The sequence below is a fragment of the Echiichthys vipera genome, assembly GCF_963691815.1.
Source record: "Echiichthys vipera genome assembly, chromosome: 9".
In the NCBI taxonomy this organism is placed as follows: Eukaryota; Metazoa; Chordata; class Actinopteri; order Perciformes; family Trachinidae; genus Echiichthys; species Echiichthys vipera.
The window spans coordinates 31,215,205-31,234,204 of NC_139834.1; the positions used below are offsets into that span (position 1 = coordinate 31,215,205).

At 43.5% G+C, this 19,000-nt stretch overlaps 1 protein-coding gene across 4 annotated transcripts in view; it reads right to left on the reverse strand.

Moving 5' to 3' along the window:
- The window catches only part of LOC310952306 (paired box protein Pax-7-like), a 109,674-nt gene that overhangs the window by 3,347 nt on the left and 87,327 nt on the right, over positions 1–19,000 (reverse strand). For all 4 annotated transcript variants that reach the window (XM_083920882.1, XM_083920880.1, XM_083920881.1 and 1 more), the window contains exon 8: positions 9,090–9,357. In XM_083920882.1, coding sequence (XP_083777008.1) covers positions 9,090–9,357 — 268 coding nt within the window. The remainder of the gene's footprint in view (positions 1–9,089; positions 9,358–19,000) is intronic.

Here is a 19,000-nt window from a genome sequence, read left to right on the forward strand (position 1 = left end):
GATCAGGAGGACATGTGGCAGTATCCAAGGAATAATGTTCATATTGGAAGATTCCACAGCTCATGATTTACATCCAATGCCAACATTCAGTGGTAATGCAGGGTTATGCTCTTTATATAGTTAAACAGAAAGTAGGGAGGTTGTGGATGAGTGTATGGCATATCTGACTTCATCGCTGTGTCCCAAATCAAGGGTGGAATTGTGTTCACGCCGGAAGTTGGTAAAATGCAGTGTTCTGCATTTATCCAGTCGCACACTCAAAAACGGCTAAAGCACTGAGTGTGGATATATGAACACTCAACGCCCTCAATCGCCGCCATTTTGTCTATGGCGGAACAACAGCGCAATGGAGTGACAACAACTAAATCCACTTGATAAATGTAAAAAGAGAGATTTTTGGTGGTGTGCTGAGCCAGAAGAGTTGATGGAAAAGATTTTGGAAAAATAAACAGAAGAGGAAAAAAGGATCGTCATTTTCAGTGTGTGAGACAGCACTTACTGGGGGAATTGAGTGGACTGATCGTGTCAGCACAGGGCACACATTGCATGAATGTCAGTGCAATCACTGCAGTGCATGATTTGGGACACAGCACCTATCCAGTCAGACCTGCAGTCCACATTTGCCTTTTCCCTAACCACAGTTGCCATGGTCAGGTATAGATATAAAGAAAATATTGTCATTGAAAGTAATCCCGGGTTGTACACAATTGTCTCTGGCCCTACTCTCTGGACAACTTGGACCGCATCAGTGCGATGTTACAGTTGAGCAGACAACCAGTGAGAGAGAAGAAGAATACGATCGATCATCTAACAAGAGCTTTCTAAAAACTTCACAGCTAACTGATGTGATGCTCAGGAACTACCCTGCTTTACTTTGCTGCTTTTCCAAGTCAAAATAACAGATCAAGCCAAAACTCGCCACTACCAGTTGTGCTGCGTTCACTTGTAATCAGAAATCGGGAACTTCCAACTTCTGAATCAGGCTTGTAGTAAGGGCAGAAGTGTAATAGGAACATGTGTGTGTATGGATTTGCATGCTGATGGGTGCATGCTGACGAGTGTTGGTCGCTTGTGTCACCGTTTGCTGCTCTCGTTAAATTCAACTGTTTTTGCTATAATATTCACAACAGTGGCTAACTAACGCTTAACATTTAAACGTCCACTAGTTCTACTCAAGCACTCCCAGCTCTCCTTCTTTCAGTCACTTTCTACACCCAAGACATTACACGCTATCTGTTAGCCACTTTAGCTTAGCAGTTAGCTTCACGGCTGGTGATGGCTTCCCCCGCTCTATCTCCTGCTCTCTCTGAGTGTCGTATTTTTAGCTTCTCCTCTGCCTCCTTTAGTGATAATGGTAAATGTAATAAGAGTAGTGTATTTGTAGCACTGGAGGTGAGGCTCAGTGAGTTAGAAGCACGACTCCGCACCATGGAAGCTCAGTCTTATGCTAGCTAGCCGGCCACCTATAACTTTAGCCGGTGCGAAGCCCCATAGTGTAGCGTTAGCTTCTGTTAGCCCTTCCTTTGCAATCCCTGAGCAGCTTGGGTCTTCCTGGGAGTCTGTTGGCAGAGGAAGGCATAGTTCTAAATCAAAGCCCAACCAAGTTTTCTCCACTCAGTGACACAACACTGGTTATTGGCAGCTCTATTATGAGAAATGTGGGACCATAGTCAAATGCGTCCCAGGAGTTGGAGCGGGCAACATAGAGTCCTATTAGAAACAACTGGCTAAGGATAAACGTAAATATGGAAAAATTATTATTGACGTTGGCGGTAGTGACACCCCATTACGCCAATCGGAGATCACTAAAATTAATGTGGAGTCGGTGTGTGCTTATGCAAAAACTATGTCGGACTCCCTAATTTTCTCTGGTCCCCTGCCCACCTTTACTTGCGATGACATGTATACCTGCATGTCATCATTCCACCGCTGTCTCTCTGGATGGTGCCCAGTAAATAATGTTATTTACTGTGCTTTGTAGATAATTGGCAATCTTTCTGGGAAAAACCTGGTCTTATTAGGAGAGATGGTATTCATCATACTTTGGAGGGGGCCGCTCTCATATCTAAGAACCTGGACGAAGTTTTTAGCAGTCTAAAACCATGACAACAACCGAGTGTTGGGCTCAGGAAGCAGAGTCACAGTCTAAATCACCTCTCTGTGCACCCTGTGGAGAATTTTCCAACTCAGTAATCTATACAAACGCTGTTTGCCCCACGGTCATTTAAATTAATTAAATTAAAAAAAACAGAAGAGGAACGAAAACAAAAAAGCTTGATAAAATTGAACACAAAATCTGCAATAGTGCAATAACATGTAAAATAAAATGTGGACTTTTAAACATCAGATCGCTGCCATCTAAAGCTGTTTGTCAATGATCTGATATCAGATAACCATATTGATTTACTCTGTCTGACTGAATCCTGGCTGTGTCATGAAGTATATGTTAGCCTAAATTAATCCACTCCTCCCAGTCATATTAATACCCATATTCCCAGAGGCAGTGGTCAAGGAGGAGGCATTGCAGCTATTCAAGATTCAAGATTCAAGAAGCTTTATTTATCCCGAGGGAAATTATTGTGCAACAGTTTCAATACAAAGGTGGGAAAGGATCCAGAGTGAAAATAAGCTAACATAATCAATCAAAATAAAGCTAACGTAAAATAAATCAAACAATAACTAAGTGTGACAGAGTGCAACAGACATTGTGGTTAAGCGTAATATACAACAATACGCACTGTGCAGTTTAGCAGCATATTTAAATAAAATAAGTACAAACTAAATAAGTGATAAGGAGCGAAAAGTGAAACAGTGTTAAAAATGTAGCAGCATTTCCTACAGAACTAAGTTACAGTAAAGTACAGTGAAGTTTAGCAGCCTTTCTTACTGAAGTAAGTTAAGTTAAGTTACAGTAAAGCCCAGTAAGGTGTAGCAGCAGTAAGTTACAGTACCACTAAATGAGTGATGTAATAGTGATATAAAGTGATGTAGTAGTGATATAAAGTGACAGTGAAGTGTAGCAGCCTTTCTTACTGAAGTAAGTTACAGTAAAGTACAGTAAAGTGTAGATACAGCATTTGTTACTGAAATAAGTTACAGTACAACTGAATAAAGTGATGCAGTGATGATATAAAGTGACAAAGTGACATTTTCTCAGGATACAGTGTCTCCACTGTTCCTTACCTGACCGGGGGGAGATGAATTATAGAGTTTGATGGCCACTGGAAGAAAAGACTTTCTCCGGCGTTCAGTGTTACACCGGGGGAGAATGAGTCTGTGGCTGAAGGTGCTTCTGCTAGAGGTCAACAGCTGGTGGAGAGGGTGAGAGTTGTTGTCCAGGATGCTGTGCAGTTTAGACAGCATCCTCCTCTCTGACACCGCCACCAAAGAGTCCAGCTTGACCCCCAGGACGGAGCCAGCCTTCCTGATGATCTTACTGATTCTCTTGGCGTCTGCTGCCCTCAGCCTGCTGCCCCAGCACACAACAGCAAGGAAGATGGCACTGGCTACAACCGACTGATAGAACATCCTCAGCATGGTATTACATACATTGAATGACCGGAGCCTCCTCAGGAAATAGAGACGACTCTGACCCTTCTTGTAAACAGCCTCAGTGTTCTTGGACCAGTCCAGTTTGTTATCCAGGTATACTCCAAGGTATTTGTAATCCTGGACAACATCCACAGGCACGCCATTGATGGAGATGGGGAATCCACCACTAGCTCCTTAGTCTTGGTGGCGTTTAGAATCAGGTGATTAGCTGCACACCAGTAGACAAAGGAGTCCACAACGCCCCTGTACTCCTCCTCCTTAGCCTCACTGACACAGCTATTTATGACTCAGGCCTATTAATCAACCCTAAACCTAAACTAAATTATAATCCATTTGAAAGTCTTGTTCTTAGTCTTTCACATTCAACTGGGAAAACTCTGCGCGCTTTCTACTGTATTTGTTATAGTGTACCGTGCTCCTGATCTGTACTCTGAATTTCTATCTGAATTCTCTGAATTTTCTCAAATTTAGTCCTTAAATTTGATAAAGTAATCATTGTAGGAGATTTTAATATTCACATGGACTTAGATAATAATAGCCTTAGTACTGCGTTTATCTCTCTATTAGATTTGATTGGTTTTAGTCAGAGTGTACATAAACCTACTCACTGTTTTAATCAGACCCTCAACCTTGTTTTGGCTTGTGGTGTGGAAATCAATGACTTAATAGTCTTTCCACAGAATTCTATTTTATCAGAACATTATTTAATAATTTTTGATTTTGTATTACAGGACTTCTTACCTCTGGGCAAAGTTTCTAAGCTAGATGCTTATCTGATAATGCTGTAACTAAATTTATGGAAGCGATTCCATCTGCATTTAATTTAATGCCTTATCCCAATATTCAAGATTCCTGTTCTATTGTCAGTTTCTCTGTAATTGATCACCTTGTTGACAGTGTTGCAGGTTCACTACGAACAACACTTGATTCTGTTGCTCCTTTAAAAAAAAGATAATGAATCATTGGAATTTAGCTCCATGGTACAACCCACAAACCCGTTAATTAAAACAAGTATCGCAAAAATTGGAAAGTAAATGACGTTCCACTAAATTGGAGGAATCTCGCTTAGTTTGCCAAGAAAGTCTAAAAACATGTAGGACGGCCCTACATAATGCCAGAGCAGCCTATTACTCATCTATAAAAGATAGATAGATAGATAAATAGATAACTTTATTTATCCCCAAGAGGGAAATTAGGTCATCATAGCAGCGGTACAAAACAATCAGAAGTACAAAAAATAAAATACAATATAAAATACAAAATATGAACTACAATTAGAGTACAGTATCGCAGATAAACACTATATTACAATATATTATGTGGATTTTAAGGTGCAAGAGAGAGAAAGGTGTATTACAGTGATAAGTCACTTCGAATAATGTGAGTTTATTCCCTGAGCATTGCTGAGCGTTGCTGTGAAGCGTTGTTGAGTCTGATGGGAGCAGGTAGGAATGATTTCCTGTGCCGTTCTTTAAGGCAGCGAGGTTAAAGGAGTATGCTGCTGAAGCTGCTCTTAAGCTTGTCCAGGGTTTTCGTGGAGGGGATGAGAGACATTGTCCATGATCACCAGCAGTTTTGCCAGCATCCTGTGCTCCACCACCTCCTCCAGGGTGACAAGCTTAGAGCCAACAACAGACCCTGCCTTCTTTATAAGTTTGTTCAGTGTGTTTGCGTCTTTTGCTTTGATGCCCGCACCCCAGGACACCACAGTGAAGAAGATGGTGCTCGCGACAACAGACTGATAGAACATCTGAAGCATCCGGTTGCAGACATTGAAGGACCTGAGCCTCCTAAGGAAGTAAAGCCGGCTCAGGCCCTTCTTGTAGACTGCCTGCGGGTTTGCGGTCCACTCCAGTTTATTGTCCAGAACAACACCCAGGTACTTGTAGGAGTCCACGATAATGATGTCCGTCCCACAAATGCAGACTGGAGATGGCGGGGGCTTGTTCCTCCTAAAGTCCACCACCATCTCTTTCGTCTTCGCCACGTTCAGCTGCAGGTGGTTCTCCTCACACCATTTGACAAAATTGCCGACCAGGTCCCTGTACTCATCCTCTCTCCCACCCTCTACACGCCCCATAATGGCCTTGTCATCAGAGAATTTCTGCAGATGACATGACTTAGTGCGGTACTTAAAATCTGCAGTGTAGATGGTGAAGAGGAAGGGCGACAGCACAGTTCCCTGGGGGGCGCCGATTTTGCTGATCAGACGGTCAGACACACAGTTACATAATCTCACATACTGCGGCCTGCCCGTCAGATAGTCATTAATCCATGTGACGAGAGGAGAATCCACCTGCATGTTCTCCAGTTTGGCCTTCAGCAGCTTGGGCTAGATGGTGTTAAAGGCGCTGGAGAAGTCGAAGAACATGACATGGACAGCAGTGTTGGGAGGAGAATAAGAACAATCCTAGATTTCTTTTCAGCACTGTAGCCAGGCTGTCAGAGAGCCACAGCTCTATTGAGCCATGTATTCCTATAACCCTCAGTAGTAACGACTTCATGACTTTCTTTAATGACAAAATTATAACTATTAGAGACAAAATCAACTCGCTTGGCACCAATTTTTCTTCAAACCCAGGAACCTTAGAAACAACTGTACGAGCCGATATATTCTTGGACTGCTTTTCTACAGTTGACCTTCACAAATTAACCTCTACTATTTCGGCATCACAGTCTTCTACTTGTCTCCTAGACTCTATTCCAACTAGGTTACTTAAAGAAGTGCTACCTTTATTTAGCACTCCTGTATTAGATATGATTAATATGTCTATCAGCAGGTTATGAACCACAGTCTTTCAAAGTAGCTGTAATTAAACCACTTCTTAAAAAGCCCAGTCTTGATCCAGAGGTTCTAGCAAACTTAAGACCCATATCTAACCTTCCTTTTCTCCTCAAGAAATCCTCAGCTCCTCAGCTGTGTGACTTTTTACATAATAATGACTTATTTGAGGACTTCCAGTCAGAATTTAGAGCATATCATAGCACTGAGACAGCACTGGTAAAAATGACTAATGACTTTCTAATTGCTTCAGACATTTCAACGTATTGCGCACCCTGTTAATTAAACCTATTTTCAGAAATAGCACAGAAAACATAAATAAAATGTCATAGTCCTTTTGAAGGTACTTGTCAAGTTTTTTCTAAAAGATCATGCATGTACCGTAAACAGCTGATGGGTCGTCTATCTCAGGCTGAGCTCAATCGAGAAACAACTTAAAATGTCAACATTTCCATTATTGACATCAAGGCTGTTAACTACTGTATAAGGTCAGGCTATCAGTTGTTAACCCCCATATTTTGTCTTGTTATGAGCCTGCAGTACACTCATTGGCCCTCATTTATCAAACGAACGTACAGAAAAACGTGCGTACGACCATTTCCGCACAAACTTCGGCATTCATCAATTTGGACATGAGCAGGAGCTATGATCAAATCTCACGTCTGGTCTGAGATTGTATACGCAAATTTGAGCCTGTGGATTTGCGGTGCAGCACAGCAAAATCTGACTGAAAATAATTAACAAACGACAGCTGTCATTAAGCATAAGCAATCACATATCAAGAACAGATCAAAACGGATTCTTAAAAAGAATAAAAAAAATAAAAATTGTGGTTGGAGCAATTGATTGTACTCATGTGCGTCTGAAGGCACCATCCATGAATGATTACGCATTCATCAATCGCAAAAACTACCACTCGATAAACGTACAGGTGATTTGTGATGCCAAGCTATCGCTTTTAAACACGGTGGCCAGGTGGCCAGGGGGACACATGATTATTTTATATTTCTAAACAGCTCGGCTGCAGCCCCCCGCGACCCCGACAGGGACAAGCGTTTGAAGATGAATGAATGAATGTGCTGGAGCGCGGCTGCAGGAAGGCATGCTGCAGAGCCAAAGTCATCTCCTCGGTAAGTGGCTACCCTCGATAAATTGCATTAAATCAAACAAGTTATCAGATGATTAACATTTTGGTATGGTTCTTCTAGGTGACAAAGGTTATCCTCTAACGGAATACCTAATAACCCTGCTGGCAAACCCCGCTACAGAGCAGGAGCGCAGGTTCAACAGTGCGCACACACGCACACGGGTCACAGTGGAGCGCTGTTTCGGGTTGACTGCCTCCGTTATTCTTTTCCATACAGCGTTTTTATGGGCCCCTTTTATTCCACTCTTAAGACTGCCAATTTTTATTTTTTTTTATTTTGCTCCATCTCGGATGTCAGGATGCCGATCTCTGTGTCGGAAAAGTTTCTTTTCTAACCAGTGTTTCTCCATGTTTGACCTCAGTGGGCGAGGCCTCCGAACCAGGAATATTTAAGGGCGTAACATGTTAATGAAGATCGAATTCAGCCGCCGCATTTATCAAGGCCTGCTCATTCGTAAGCTGAGATTGGTCAGATACGAATGTTTCATAAATCACACGTGTGTCCTGTCCTACTACCAATTCTGCGCTCAGATCTGCGCCCGTTTTCACGCAAGATTGATAAATGAGGGCCATTGTGTATCACAAGCAGGACAACTTGGTGCCACACTCTTGGTGAATGTCAAAACAGATCTCCTCTATGCTATACACAGAAGCAGAGCCAAGTGGTTTACTGTTCAATATCTACCTTGCTGTTGTAGCACTCATGGCGTACCATCAGTCACTTTTTGATCTTGGTGGTACTGGAAAATGTGATGAAGTGCCCTCTAAGGTGACCTTCCAGTAGAGTAAACATGTTGAAGTAATTGCCGTCTAAGGTGACTTTCCAGTAGAGAAAATGTGATGAAGTCCACTTAAGGGTGTCCTTAAATGGAGAAAACATGATAAAGGGACTGTCATGTGGAAATGTAATGTTTAATACTGTCATGTCCTCCTCCTAGAACCAGAACTTCTTCAGATTAGGTTAGAAGAGCCTCAAGACTCTGCTGATGCTACATATTGATGATTGTGCATGTACGTTCAACTGCATTGCCATGGCTGCATGGTGAATACTGATGTTTCACAGTGAATCAGTAACTCATTGTAACTTCAGTCGTACTTGTACAATATGCCCCATATTTTGACAGTCAAGGCCTGAACATACTTACATCTCTCATTGCACCAACAAATTGGTAAAAGGAAGTCATCCTGATATGACAAACTTCAGTCAATTTACATCAAATTTTAAATGCGTGTCTACACTTGATACAGAACAACACAAAGAATGTTTAGTACGCACTCTCTCTCTCTCTCTCTCTTGGAAACGCGCAGCCACACCTGCCAAAGTTCAGCCAGCTCCCCCGACGCGCGCCGAATCCAAGAGCCCATTCATCACAGCTTTAATAACTTTTAATTTATTTTTGCCTCTGCCCCCACAGACAGCCTGAGTATGCCACTGAAGAAAATATTTATTTTTAAAGAAATTCAGTTAAACCATAACCCACTTGTCGCTTATTATGTGATATACATGTAAGTGTGCTATATCAGTTTAATCATCAGTAATAGACAGTTGTAAAACATACATATCAAAATGTTGCTGCTATTTGTTTAGTGGAATCTAGCAAGACTCACTCTGGCCATACTGACTGTACTGGTAGCCGGCAGCAGTCACAGCTGGATCCATGCTGTAGCCAGTGGTGCTGTATGTGGGGGGGCAATAGGATTGGGACGGTGGAAGGCTGTCCACCGTCTTAATGGAGGCCTCAGCAGAACGCTGGCTGCAGCTGGCTGAGATGGTGTTGGATGGAGAGGAGTCCAAGGCACTGTGAAGCGGTGAGATGGAGAAGTCATGCTGTGGCTGTGAGGAAACGCTGCTGGGGTTACTCAGGATGCTCATGACCTGCAAATAGAAAGGACAATGCTACTGTCAGACCGGCCTTTTACTAACACTTTGGTACAGAGCAAGATATCCCAACAACCACTGGTTGGACCACTATGAAATCTGTTCTGAATGTCGATGACAATAATTTTTCATCATTTTGGCCACCACCTGAGCTTTCCTTTAGTGCCAAAATGTCAATAAACTAACATTTTAAGGTTTGTATGGAATATGAAAAAAAGCCAAATAAGACTCATCCTGAGTTACAGAAGTTGGAAGTTCCTGTTTACTGAGTACAAGTGAACGCAGCATAATCCGCAGTGACAAGCTTCACATGGGCAGACCAACTGCTGCTGACTGACATAAAAAGTGTCATTAACCTTGCAATGCATTTGAATTTAGAGAGGGAATGTCCACACAAACACTCCGATGGTATTTCTGGGCAAGAGGCAAGAGGCAACAAGTGCTTTCATTAGTGGGTCATATGATCAATCACCAGTGTTCTAACTCACTCTGTGATAGATAGAACTGAACACACAATTTACTAAATTAAATATGAAATATCTTATCTATCTTTAAAACAAAATTGCAGTTAACCAATAGCTTTTCACCATTCACACAGATTTTATGATATTTTTTTATGTCATTTTACCAAAGATACGTTGATGACATTTTTTTCATCCTCTCAGGGACTATTCAACAGCTCAAAGATTTCCATCAGTACCTTACTTCCACCAACCCCAACATCAAACTCTACAAGATGGGTGCATCAACCTGAACACCAGACTGACTGCCTGGCTCGGTCCTGACACTTCAATATGCCGATATGCGCCGCATGGAGTTTCTCCATCATGTCTCTAAAGGTAGAAGCTCTTTTATTTCTTAGTAACCAGCCTTTTTTTCCAGCAAAAGGTGGGTAGTGACAAATTCTCCAATCTATTCTAAATCTGTCAGGCCATCCTTCGTGGCAGTACTTTTTCACTTTCCGGATTACCTCGTCTCTGTCTTGGTTTTCTTTTATTTCTTGTAGTCTTGTGTCTCTGGCTGGCAAACTGGACAGAATCATGTTTACATACAAGTTCAGCTGCGTTTTCAGGTTAAAATCAGGCTCCCCCTTTCTGGGGAGCTCTCGACAGGATGGGTTTGTGGTCAGTTTCAATGTTGAAGTCTATGCTGACCAGAGTATGAGAAGCGTTTGACCGCTAGGGCCTCCTTGGCGTATGAGTCGGCAGACAAGACTGTATATGCCCGTGTACAGCGCCATGACATGTGGGCTGCAAAGCTCTGCTTTGATGCTGTCAAACACCTGTTGCTGGGGTTGTCCCCCATGTCAGTTCAATCCGGCTCCATAAAAGACTTTGTCAGACCTCTTCAATGGTTGGAAGTCTTTGCAAGACCTGTACTCTCACTCAGGGAGAACAATAACGTCTGCCCCTGTGTCTACTGTATCTTCTTCTTAGCCCTGTCACCTACCCATTGCCTGAGTCTTGCGTATTAACTATCCCCAAACATTACTTTCCCTTGCTGCTTCAATTTCTCCTACTGCTCTCCTCAAACATGCTCTGGACCAATGGCTTTGCCCATGGCAACTGTTGCAGGTTGAATTGCAGGCAGGGAATTGCTGCATACTGTGAACTGGCGCTCTCTCGAACATCTTGCATACACCTCCCTTGTCCTGTTGCTGCCACACCTGCCTCGATGCATGCATTTGTCCTTTGTTTTTAGCATAGCTTTTATGTGTACGTCTACGTTTGCATTTGTGTCCGGTTTGAAGTTACCTTTCATCATCTCTTGTTGCCTTATCACACTTTCACTCTGACGCGCATAAGCAACTGCTCTCTCTAGAGTGAGCTCTGCATCCATTTGAAGCTGCTCAGATAGCTCTTTATTACACAGTCCCACAACGGGTCTATCACGTATCATCTCATCATGTTAGGCACCATATCCACAGTGCTTAGCTAAGCAATAAAGTGCAGTGATAAAACTTTCAACAGTCTCTTTCTCTTTCCGGTGTCCCAGGTAAAAAAATGTTCACGTCCAAAAATCACATTCCTCCTCAAGTAGCCTTTTAGCCGCCCCAAAACAGTGGTATTGTTGTTTAGGTCCTCGTCGGCAAGTTGAAGTAAAGTAACTACATCCTCGTCATCTTCTCCCATATTGTATAACAAGGTGTTTACCTGGGTTTCACCTGGCTTTATATCTAGCCCCGATGTTATCTGTATCTTTCAAACCTTTTCTTCCACTTGGGCCATTTCTCTGGTTTTGAGACGTCTAACTTTGACGGTTGGAGGATCTGGTATCTCTCCATGCTAGGCGCTAGTGTGACTTAGAAAGCCAGCTACGGTTGTTGTGGGACTACAAAAAGTTGAAGTTTCTTCTCTTAAAATCTTTGAAACAGTCTAGTCTTGGTCTAACACACCTCTGACACCATGTCATGTTGCAGACCTTATAATTAAATATAGCTATGAGACACAGGAGTAATGTAGATGACTGAAACTTTACTGAAATGTGTTAGTACGTTACTACCAGTAGGAGACAGCCTACATTCACCAACATAACAGTTCTCAACCAAGCACTGAACAAAACTCAATCCTTAGACAGGAAGCTTCTTTTAAATCAAACAACAATGCTCCAGAATCTATTCAACCAGAAAGTACAGCAACATGTCCTATGATATCAGACACATTATTACAAAAAACTGGGAAACCCTATGCACAGCCTTCAGCCTTTAGACTTAGACTTCTTATTATTGATCCCTTTGGGATGACTCCCGCATGGAAATTGAGTTTCCAGCAGCTTACAAAAACACAAGGAAGGTATAAAAAAGTACACTATAGGAAAACCAATAAACTCATTGCTAAATAAATACAGAAAGTATAAAAAACAATAAACAGTAAGCAATAAACACTTAGTCAAATATATATGAGGTAGATGTAAGAATACAGATTAAATAAAATTCACAGAAAATGAAATCCGATAAGTTAAATGTAGAGGAAATGTATAAGAAAAATTTGTACTACTGTATTTGACAGAAATGAGCAGTAAGATTCATTATTGCATATTGTATCGATGAGTTATTGCACAAAAAAAAGAAGATAAGTGTTCAGGTATGTAAGGGTAGATTATTAATTGCACAGTGAGTGGCTCCGACTCCTTACCTTCTGTCCTCTATATTTCCTCCTCCCCCCGAGTGAGTAGTTGTAGAGGATGATGGCCTGAGGGACAAAGGAGTTCTTGAGCCTCTTGGTCCTACACTTGGGCAGGAGCAGCCTTCCACTGAACAGGCTCCTCTGGTTGTTAATGACAATGTGAAGGGGGTCGCTGGCATTGTCCATAATGTCCAGCAGTTTGTCCAGTGTCCTCCTTTCTGCCACCATCACCAGCGAGTCCAGTTTCATGCAGACCACAGAGCTGGCCTGCCTGGTCAGTTTATCCAGTCTGGAGGTGTCCTTCTTGGATATGCTGTCCCCCCACCAGCACACCAAAGTGTAGAAGAGGACACTGGTGACCACAGACTGGTAAAACATCCAAAGCAGTTTGCCGTAGATGTTGAAGGACCGCAGTCTCCTCAGGATGTACAACCTGCTTTGTGTCTTCCTGTACAGGTAGTCGGTGTGTGTTGTCCAGTCCAGTTTATTGTCCATCCATAGCCGGAGGTATTTGTAAGAGGCAACAGCCTCCACCTCAGCTCCCTCTAGCAGGACTGGTCACGGTCTTGGTCTGGACCTCCCAAAATCAATGACCAGCTCCTTTGTCTTGAACTCCGATACTCCTCCTCTCTGTCACCCCTGATACATCCCACGATGGCTGTGTCATCAGCGTACTTCTGTATGTGACACAGCTCCAAGTTGTAGCAGAAGTCCGAGGTGTACAGGGTGAAGAGAAGAGGGGCCAGCACTGGAGCCCCTAAGGGCACACTGCTGACCACAATTTCAGATGTGGTGTCCTTCAGCCTGACATACTGTGGCCTGTCAGTGAGGTGGTCTCTGACCCAGTCCACCAGATAGGAATCCATTCCCATCCTGTTAAGTTTGTCCTGAGGTATAGGCGGCTGGATGGTATTAAAGGCCCTGGAGAAGTCCAAGAAGAGAATCCTCGATGTGCCACTTTCCTTATCCAGATGGAAGTGGTGCAGCATGTAGAGGATGGCATCCACCACACCAACATCTGGCTGGTATGCAAATATCAGACGGTCCTGGGCGTACCTGGGGTTTGAGGAGGCTGAGGAAGAGCCGCTCCAACGTCTTAATCAGGTGAGAAGTGAGTGCCACCGTCGGAAGTAATTTAGCTCGCTGGGCCTGTTCTTCTTGGGAACCGGAAAGATGCAGGAGGTCTGCCAGAGGGTAGGAACTCTCCCTAGCTGCAGGCTAAGGTTGAATATCCGTTGTAGTGGTCCCCCCAGTTCCCCCAGTTCATCAGCGCAGGTCTTCAGTAGTCTTGGACACACTTTATCCGGGCCTGCTGCTTTCCTGGGCTGGAGCTTCCTCAGCTGTCCTCTGACCTGGTCTGTGGTGAAGTGAGGTGGGAATTGTGTTGAGGTGGAGGAGGAGGGGGGTGTTGTTGTGGTTTCAGGGGGGAGGTGTGTAGAGGGAAGAAGGAGAGATGGCTGCAGTGAGGGAGGGGTGGGGGTGAGGGGGACAAGGGCTGGTTAAACCTGTTGAAGAAGTCATTCAGCTCTCGCCCTCTCCATTGTCCCTCCTGTAGGTCTGGTCTTTGTGTTATGAACTGTGATGGTCCTCACACGTTCCCAGACCTCTCTCATGTTATTCTCCCTCAGCTTCTGCACCACCCATCTCCTGTAGCTGTCCGTAGCTTCCCTCACACAGTGTTTCACCTCCAGCTGTGCTGCCTTCATGGCCTCCCTGTCCCTGCTCCTAACGGCAGCCTTCTTCTTGTTGAGGACAGCCTTAACTTTCCGTGTTACCGATGGCTTGTTATTAGGGTAACACCGGACAGTCTTGACAGGGGAAACCATGTCTGCACAGAAGTTCAGGTACTCCGTCAGACAATGTGTCATACCCTTTATGTCCTCACCAGTCTCTCAGGGCACTTTCCATCTCATGGGACCACCTCCTGATGGTGCGAGTTTTCACGGGCTGTTTTTGGACCAGGGGGGTATACAGTGGCTGTAGGTGAACCAGGTTGTGATCAGACTTCCCAAGTGGGGGGAGGGGAGTCCCTCTGTATGCATCCCTTACATTAACATACAGGAGATAAATTGTCCTGTTGTTTCTGGTGGGACAGTCTACAACCTGGTGAAAAACAGCCAAAGTAGAATCCAAAGTTGCACGATTAAAGTCCCCAGAGATGATCATAAATGCCTCAGGGTGCTGTGTCTGCAGCCTTGCAGTGACCAAGTGGATCCTGTCACAGGCAGTGGCTGTGTCCACTCTGGGAGGTATGTAAACACACAGTGATCACGTGACTGAACGAACTCCCTCTGCGAATAATATGGTGGCAGGCTAACAGCTAGCAGCTTGAGGTCCCGGCAACATGAGACTTTCTCTGTGGAGATGTGTCCTGGGTTACACCAGCAGTTGTTCACATACATGAAGATTCCCCCACCTTTGCTTTTTTCCGCTCGCTTCTGTGTCTCTGTCGGCTCTCACGGCAGTGAATCCCGGCAGGTCCATGCTAGCATCAGGTACGAGGTGGTTTAGCCATATCTCCATAAAGATGAACAAGCTGCTTTCGCGGTTGATCCGCTGGTTGTTCAGCGTGGACAGCTCGTCGATCTTGCTCGGCAGCGAGTTCACATTTCCCATGATTAATGAGGGAATTGATGGCTTGAACCCCCCCCTGATTCTCCGCTTGCTCTGCCTTTATCTTGTCCTATGGGTGTCCTATCCCCGCTCGTCCCTTTGTGCGCAGAGCCAGCAGTTCCTCTTTGGAGTAGTTGAGAAAACTACAACTCTACTTGTAGCATTTTAAAGTTAAAAATATCCATAGGATATATACCGTAATTTCCGGACTATAAGCCGCTACTTTTTTCCCTCGTTCTGGTCCCTGCGGCTTATTCAACGGTGCGGCTTTTCTACGGCTTACGGTAACCAGGGGCGCGCACTACCGAGGATGCGCGAGACCGAGGCAGACATCTGGCGCCAGGTAACGAGAGCAAAACAAAGAGTAGGAGAGCGTCAGCGACAGTTTGCGCGAAGGAAGTGTTCATGCAAACACCCTCAACATGGAAAACAAACGGAGAAGTGCATATGATGCTGCTTTTAAGTTAAAGGCAATCGATCTGGCTGTCAAAGAAGGAAATAGAGCTGCTGCACGTACCCTTGACATCAATGATTCAATGGTGAGACGTTGGAGAAGGCAGCATGAAGAACTGACTTTTCATATACCGGTAGCAGGCTGGTTATTTTGATAACGTAAACGGCCGCGGGACTGCACTTTTACTGCTGTGTTACAGGCGAGCACTTTGTATTACTTTGCACCGTTGTATTATTTGTACTCTGCACGAATGCTGTTCGCCATGTCAAGATGTGAAAGTTTGATTGAATGATTGAAAGATTTATTGTTAATAAATGGGACGCTTTGCGTTCCCAAACAGTCATCTCTGTCCCGACAATCCCCTCCGTGGTAGCAGGAACCCCTATATACTACGGTAATTACACATCAAAACGCCTGCGGTTTATAGTAGGGTGCGGCTTTTATATGGAGCAATCTGTATTTTACCCTAAATTTAGCTGGTTCGGCTTATAGTCAGGTGCGCTTTATAGTCCGGAAATTACGGTATATAAAACACACAATCTCTTAACAAGAAGAGTAAAAAAGTAGAAAGAAAGAGGTCAAAATAGGGTAAAAGACCTAAAAACCGGAGAGCTACTGGAGAGGCAGGCCGTCTCCTACAGCGCCAGCGCAACATCTACTTTGCCTTCAGGAGAGCACATTCAGATGTGGCTCCTGTGATCACAGGAGACTTTTTGGATTCGCACACTCATGGCCACCTTTTCTTGTCACCATGAAATGCAATGTGCAGATTTTTACAATCTGTTTTTTAATCTGCGACCACTCACATATTATAGTTTATTAGGGAATTACTTAACTTTGTTCGAATGCTATGCTTGATTGTTTTTAGAACTGTGCCTTAACTCATATGCAGTTTTTCAGTTCTATTACTACGATGGTCTCCTGAAGTCTTTTCCTACAGGCATTTTTATTCTTATTCTGGGCTACTATTTTCTAAAGTAACATGACTCTGTGCAGTTGGTGACCTTTTTTGCAGGGCTCACGTCAGTGTTTAGTACATTTAATATATCTTATTTGTATACAACATTCCGTATCATTTTATCAGACTTATCATCATTATTCTTTTTTTAATTATTTAAACATTGTTTATTTTCGGTGTATCATCATTTTGCAGGTTTTTTCACTCTTAGCTTAAATACATGTGAAGCAGTCCCAGTACATTATTTTGTATTTCTTGTGTTATTTTCCATTATGTTTTTTTTTTCTTGTGACATTGCCACATGACCACTTGAGGAGTTTGTAAATTACACACCTGCTTTGTATTGCACTGATGCCCTAATGAAGACTTTGTGAGTCGAAACGCATAGGCAGCATGACCTAATAAATTATTTCTATTCTCCCAATCGGAGTGTCTCCGATTTTTCCTGATTGCCAGCAGTCCACCTTCAACTTTTATCAGGCCTGTAAAGCTGGACAGTCATTTTGTTTTTGTGTTAACCTTTCAATTGGTTCCATCCTGGAAGAGCACCTGATTTGTCTTTTAAATCTCCATATATACTTCTTAACCCCCTGCAGCACTTTCACATTTTATCTTCATTCTCCTGAAGTCTGTTCCACGTCTGGGTTCTAATGTAATTAAGATTAGAACTGAAGAACACTCAAAACCTGCAGTGAACAGATCTCTCTACTCCTGCTTTTGTACATCAGCATGCTGTTCTTGCCTGTGAGTTCGAACCATGGACTGCATAACGCTGCAGCAACTCCTTTGAGAGAAAATACCCTGCTACCCAGGCACTGCTACACTGAACTCTGGCAAGAGGAGGATTAAAGATGCAGCTGCAGCTACCGGCTATGAAAGGGAGAGAAAGAGAAGGTGCGAAAGCGAGAAAGAGAAGGAACTTTAACCACAGCACACCCTGCTGCGCAACCTCTTCCCTGTCTTCTGCCCATCGGAAGGTGAAACAACACATTTTCATTTGTTCATTAGTTGATGTCAGATGCTTGATGTTAAAATTGATAAACTTTAGACCCGAAGGAGGATCTGCCTTAAAATCGAGAGATAAGCCAAATTTTGAAATTGCTTCATAATTCTGCCTGGTGCTTTCTTAAACTCCCAACTGCTGATAGGTGCCTTAATCTGTTCAAAATAAATTGAATATGTAAACTTCAATCTCTTCTAATTCTCCTTATACACAGTGGTACACTTTCATTTATAAATCGTTCACCATTGCAATAATCAATTAAAGAACTTGATCCTGTGATTTCCGTGTGTATGAAATATATTGCACTGTACACAAGGAAGAAGAATTTGTAGAAGCCTTCAAATTATAAGACTAAGCGAGTGGAAAATCAGGTCTTGAGTCCTGCATTGTAAAAGCATTACTGGTAACCTTTCAAGATATGCTTTACCCATTTTAATCCAGACCTTTGTCATCGTAATGTGAGCATTGTGTTCAGATGAATGGTGTTTTGCCTGTCTCCGTGGAAGAAGTCCCCGCGGAATGGAGCTACCGAAATCCAAAATACCGAGGCGGCGCTCGCAGTAGTAGCAGCAGCAGCAGCAGCAGCAGCAGCAGCACGGCTCTCTCTCCTTTTTTATTGTTTATGTACTTTTTATCTTTATTAAGCAAGACAGCGACCCATATCCATTATGATCGTACACAGTTGTTGTACATCCGTGAACATCATACAGTCCCTGAAGTTTACACAACTTCACTACCGCCGGAGATAATTAGTTCCTGGGACACAGGTCTAGTCGCCATAACAATGAGGCAGCACCAGCGGCGGAGAGAAAGGAAACAGAAGTGGGGGAAGTGTGCTGGCCTACAGACTGACTAAAGGCTTACCTGAGAACCGAACTTTTATGGCCCGCGGTTTAAAGAAAATTCCCGTCCATACCACCCGTGTGATAAAAGTATACCCGTTCACATGAAACCTCAAAATCTGCCTCAAACAATGTCATGCACATGCCGAAGCAGTAGATGGTGATAGCACTCCTAACAGGAAGGCCACTTTAGCCAATCACAAGGCTGGAAAATTTCATACCGGTAAAACAACAATGGCAAATTGAGGCAGGGCAGGTTCCTTCATGCGGACTGACAGTGAGACACACACAAAGTGCTGATAAGTTGCTAAATGGCACCAGTATTTTGGCTTTCATGAAAGCAACTCCGTCAGCTGGTCATGTCTAGAGTGCTCCACAAGTCTCCATGGATACAACTGGGACACTATTCACCGTTGCACAGTGTGACATCAAACAATGTCGACAAGAAATTGCGTTTTTCCTCGGTTTTCCTGTCCACACATGACTGTTTCAGGACCCCACAACTGTGGTTACGTGTGGATGAAAGGCCAAACTGTGCAGCGAAACAGACAATTTCAAAAATACCGTATGTGGACTCACATGAAACCGCATGCCAAGATTGTTTCGTGACCATACAGCCAAGCCAGTGGAATTCATTTTTACTGC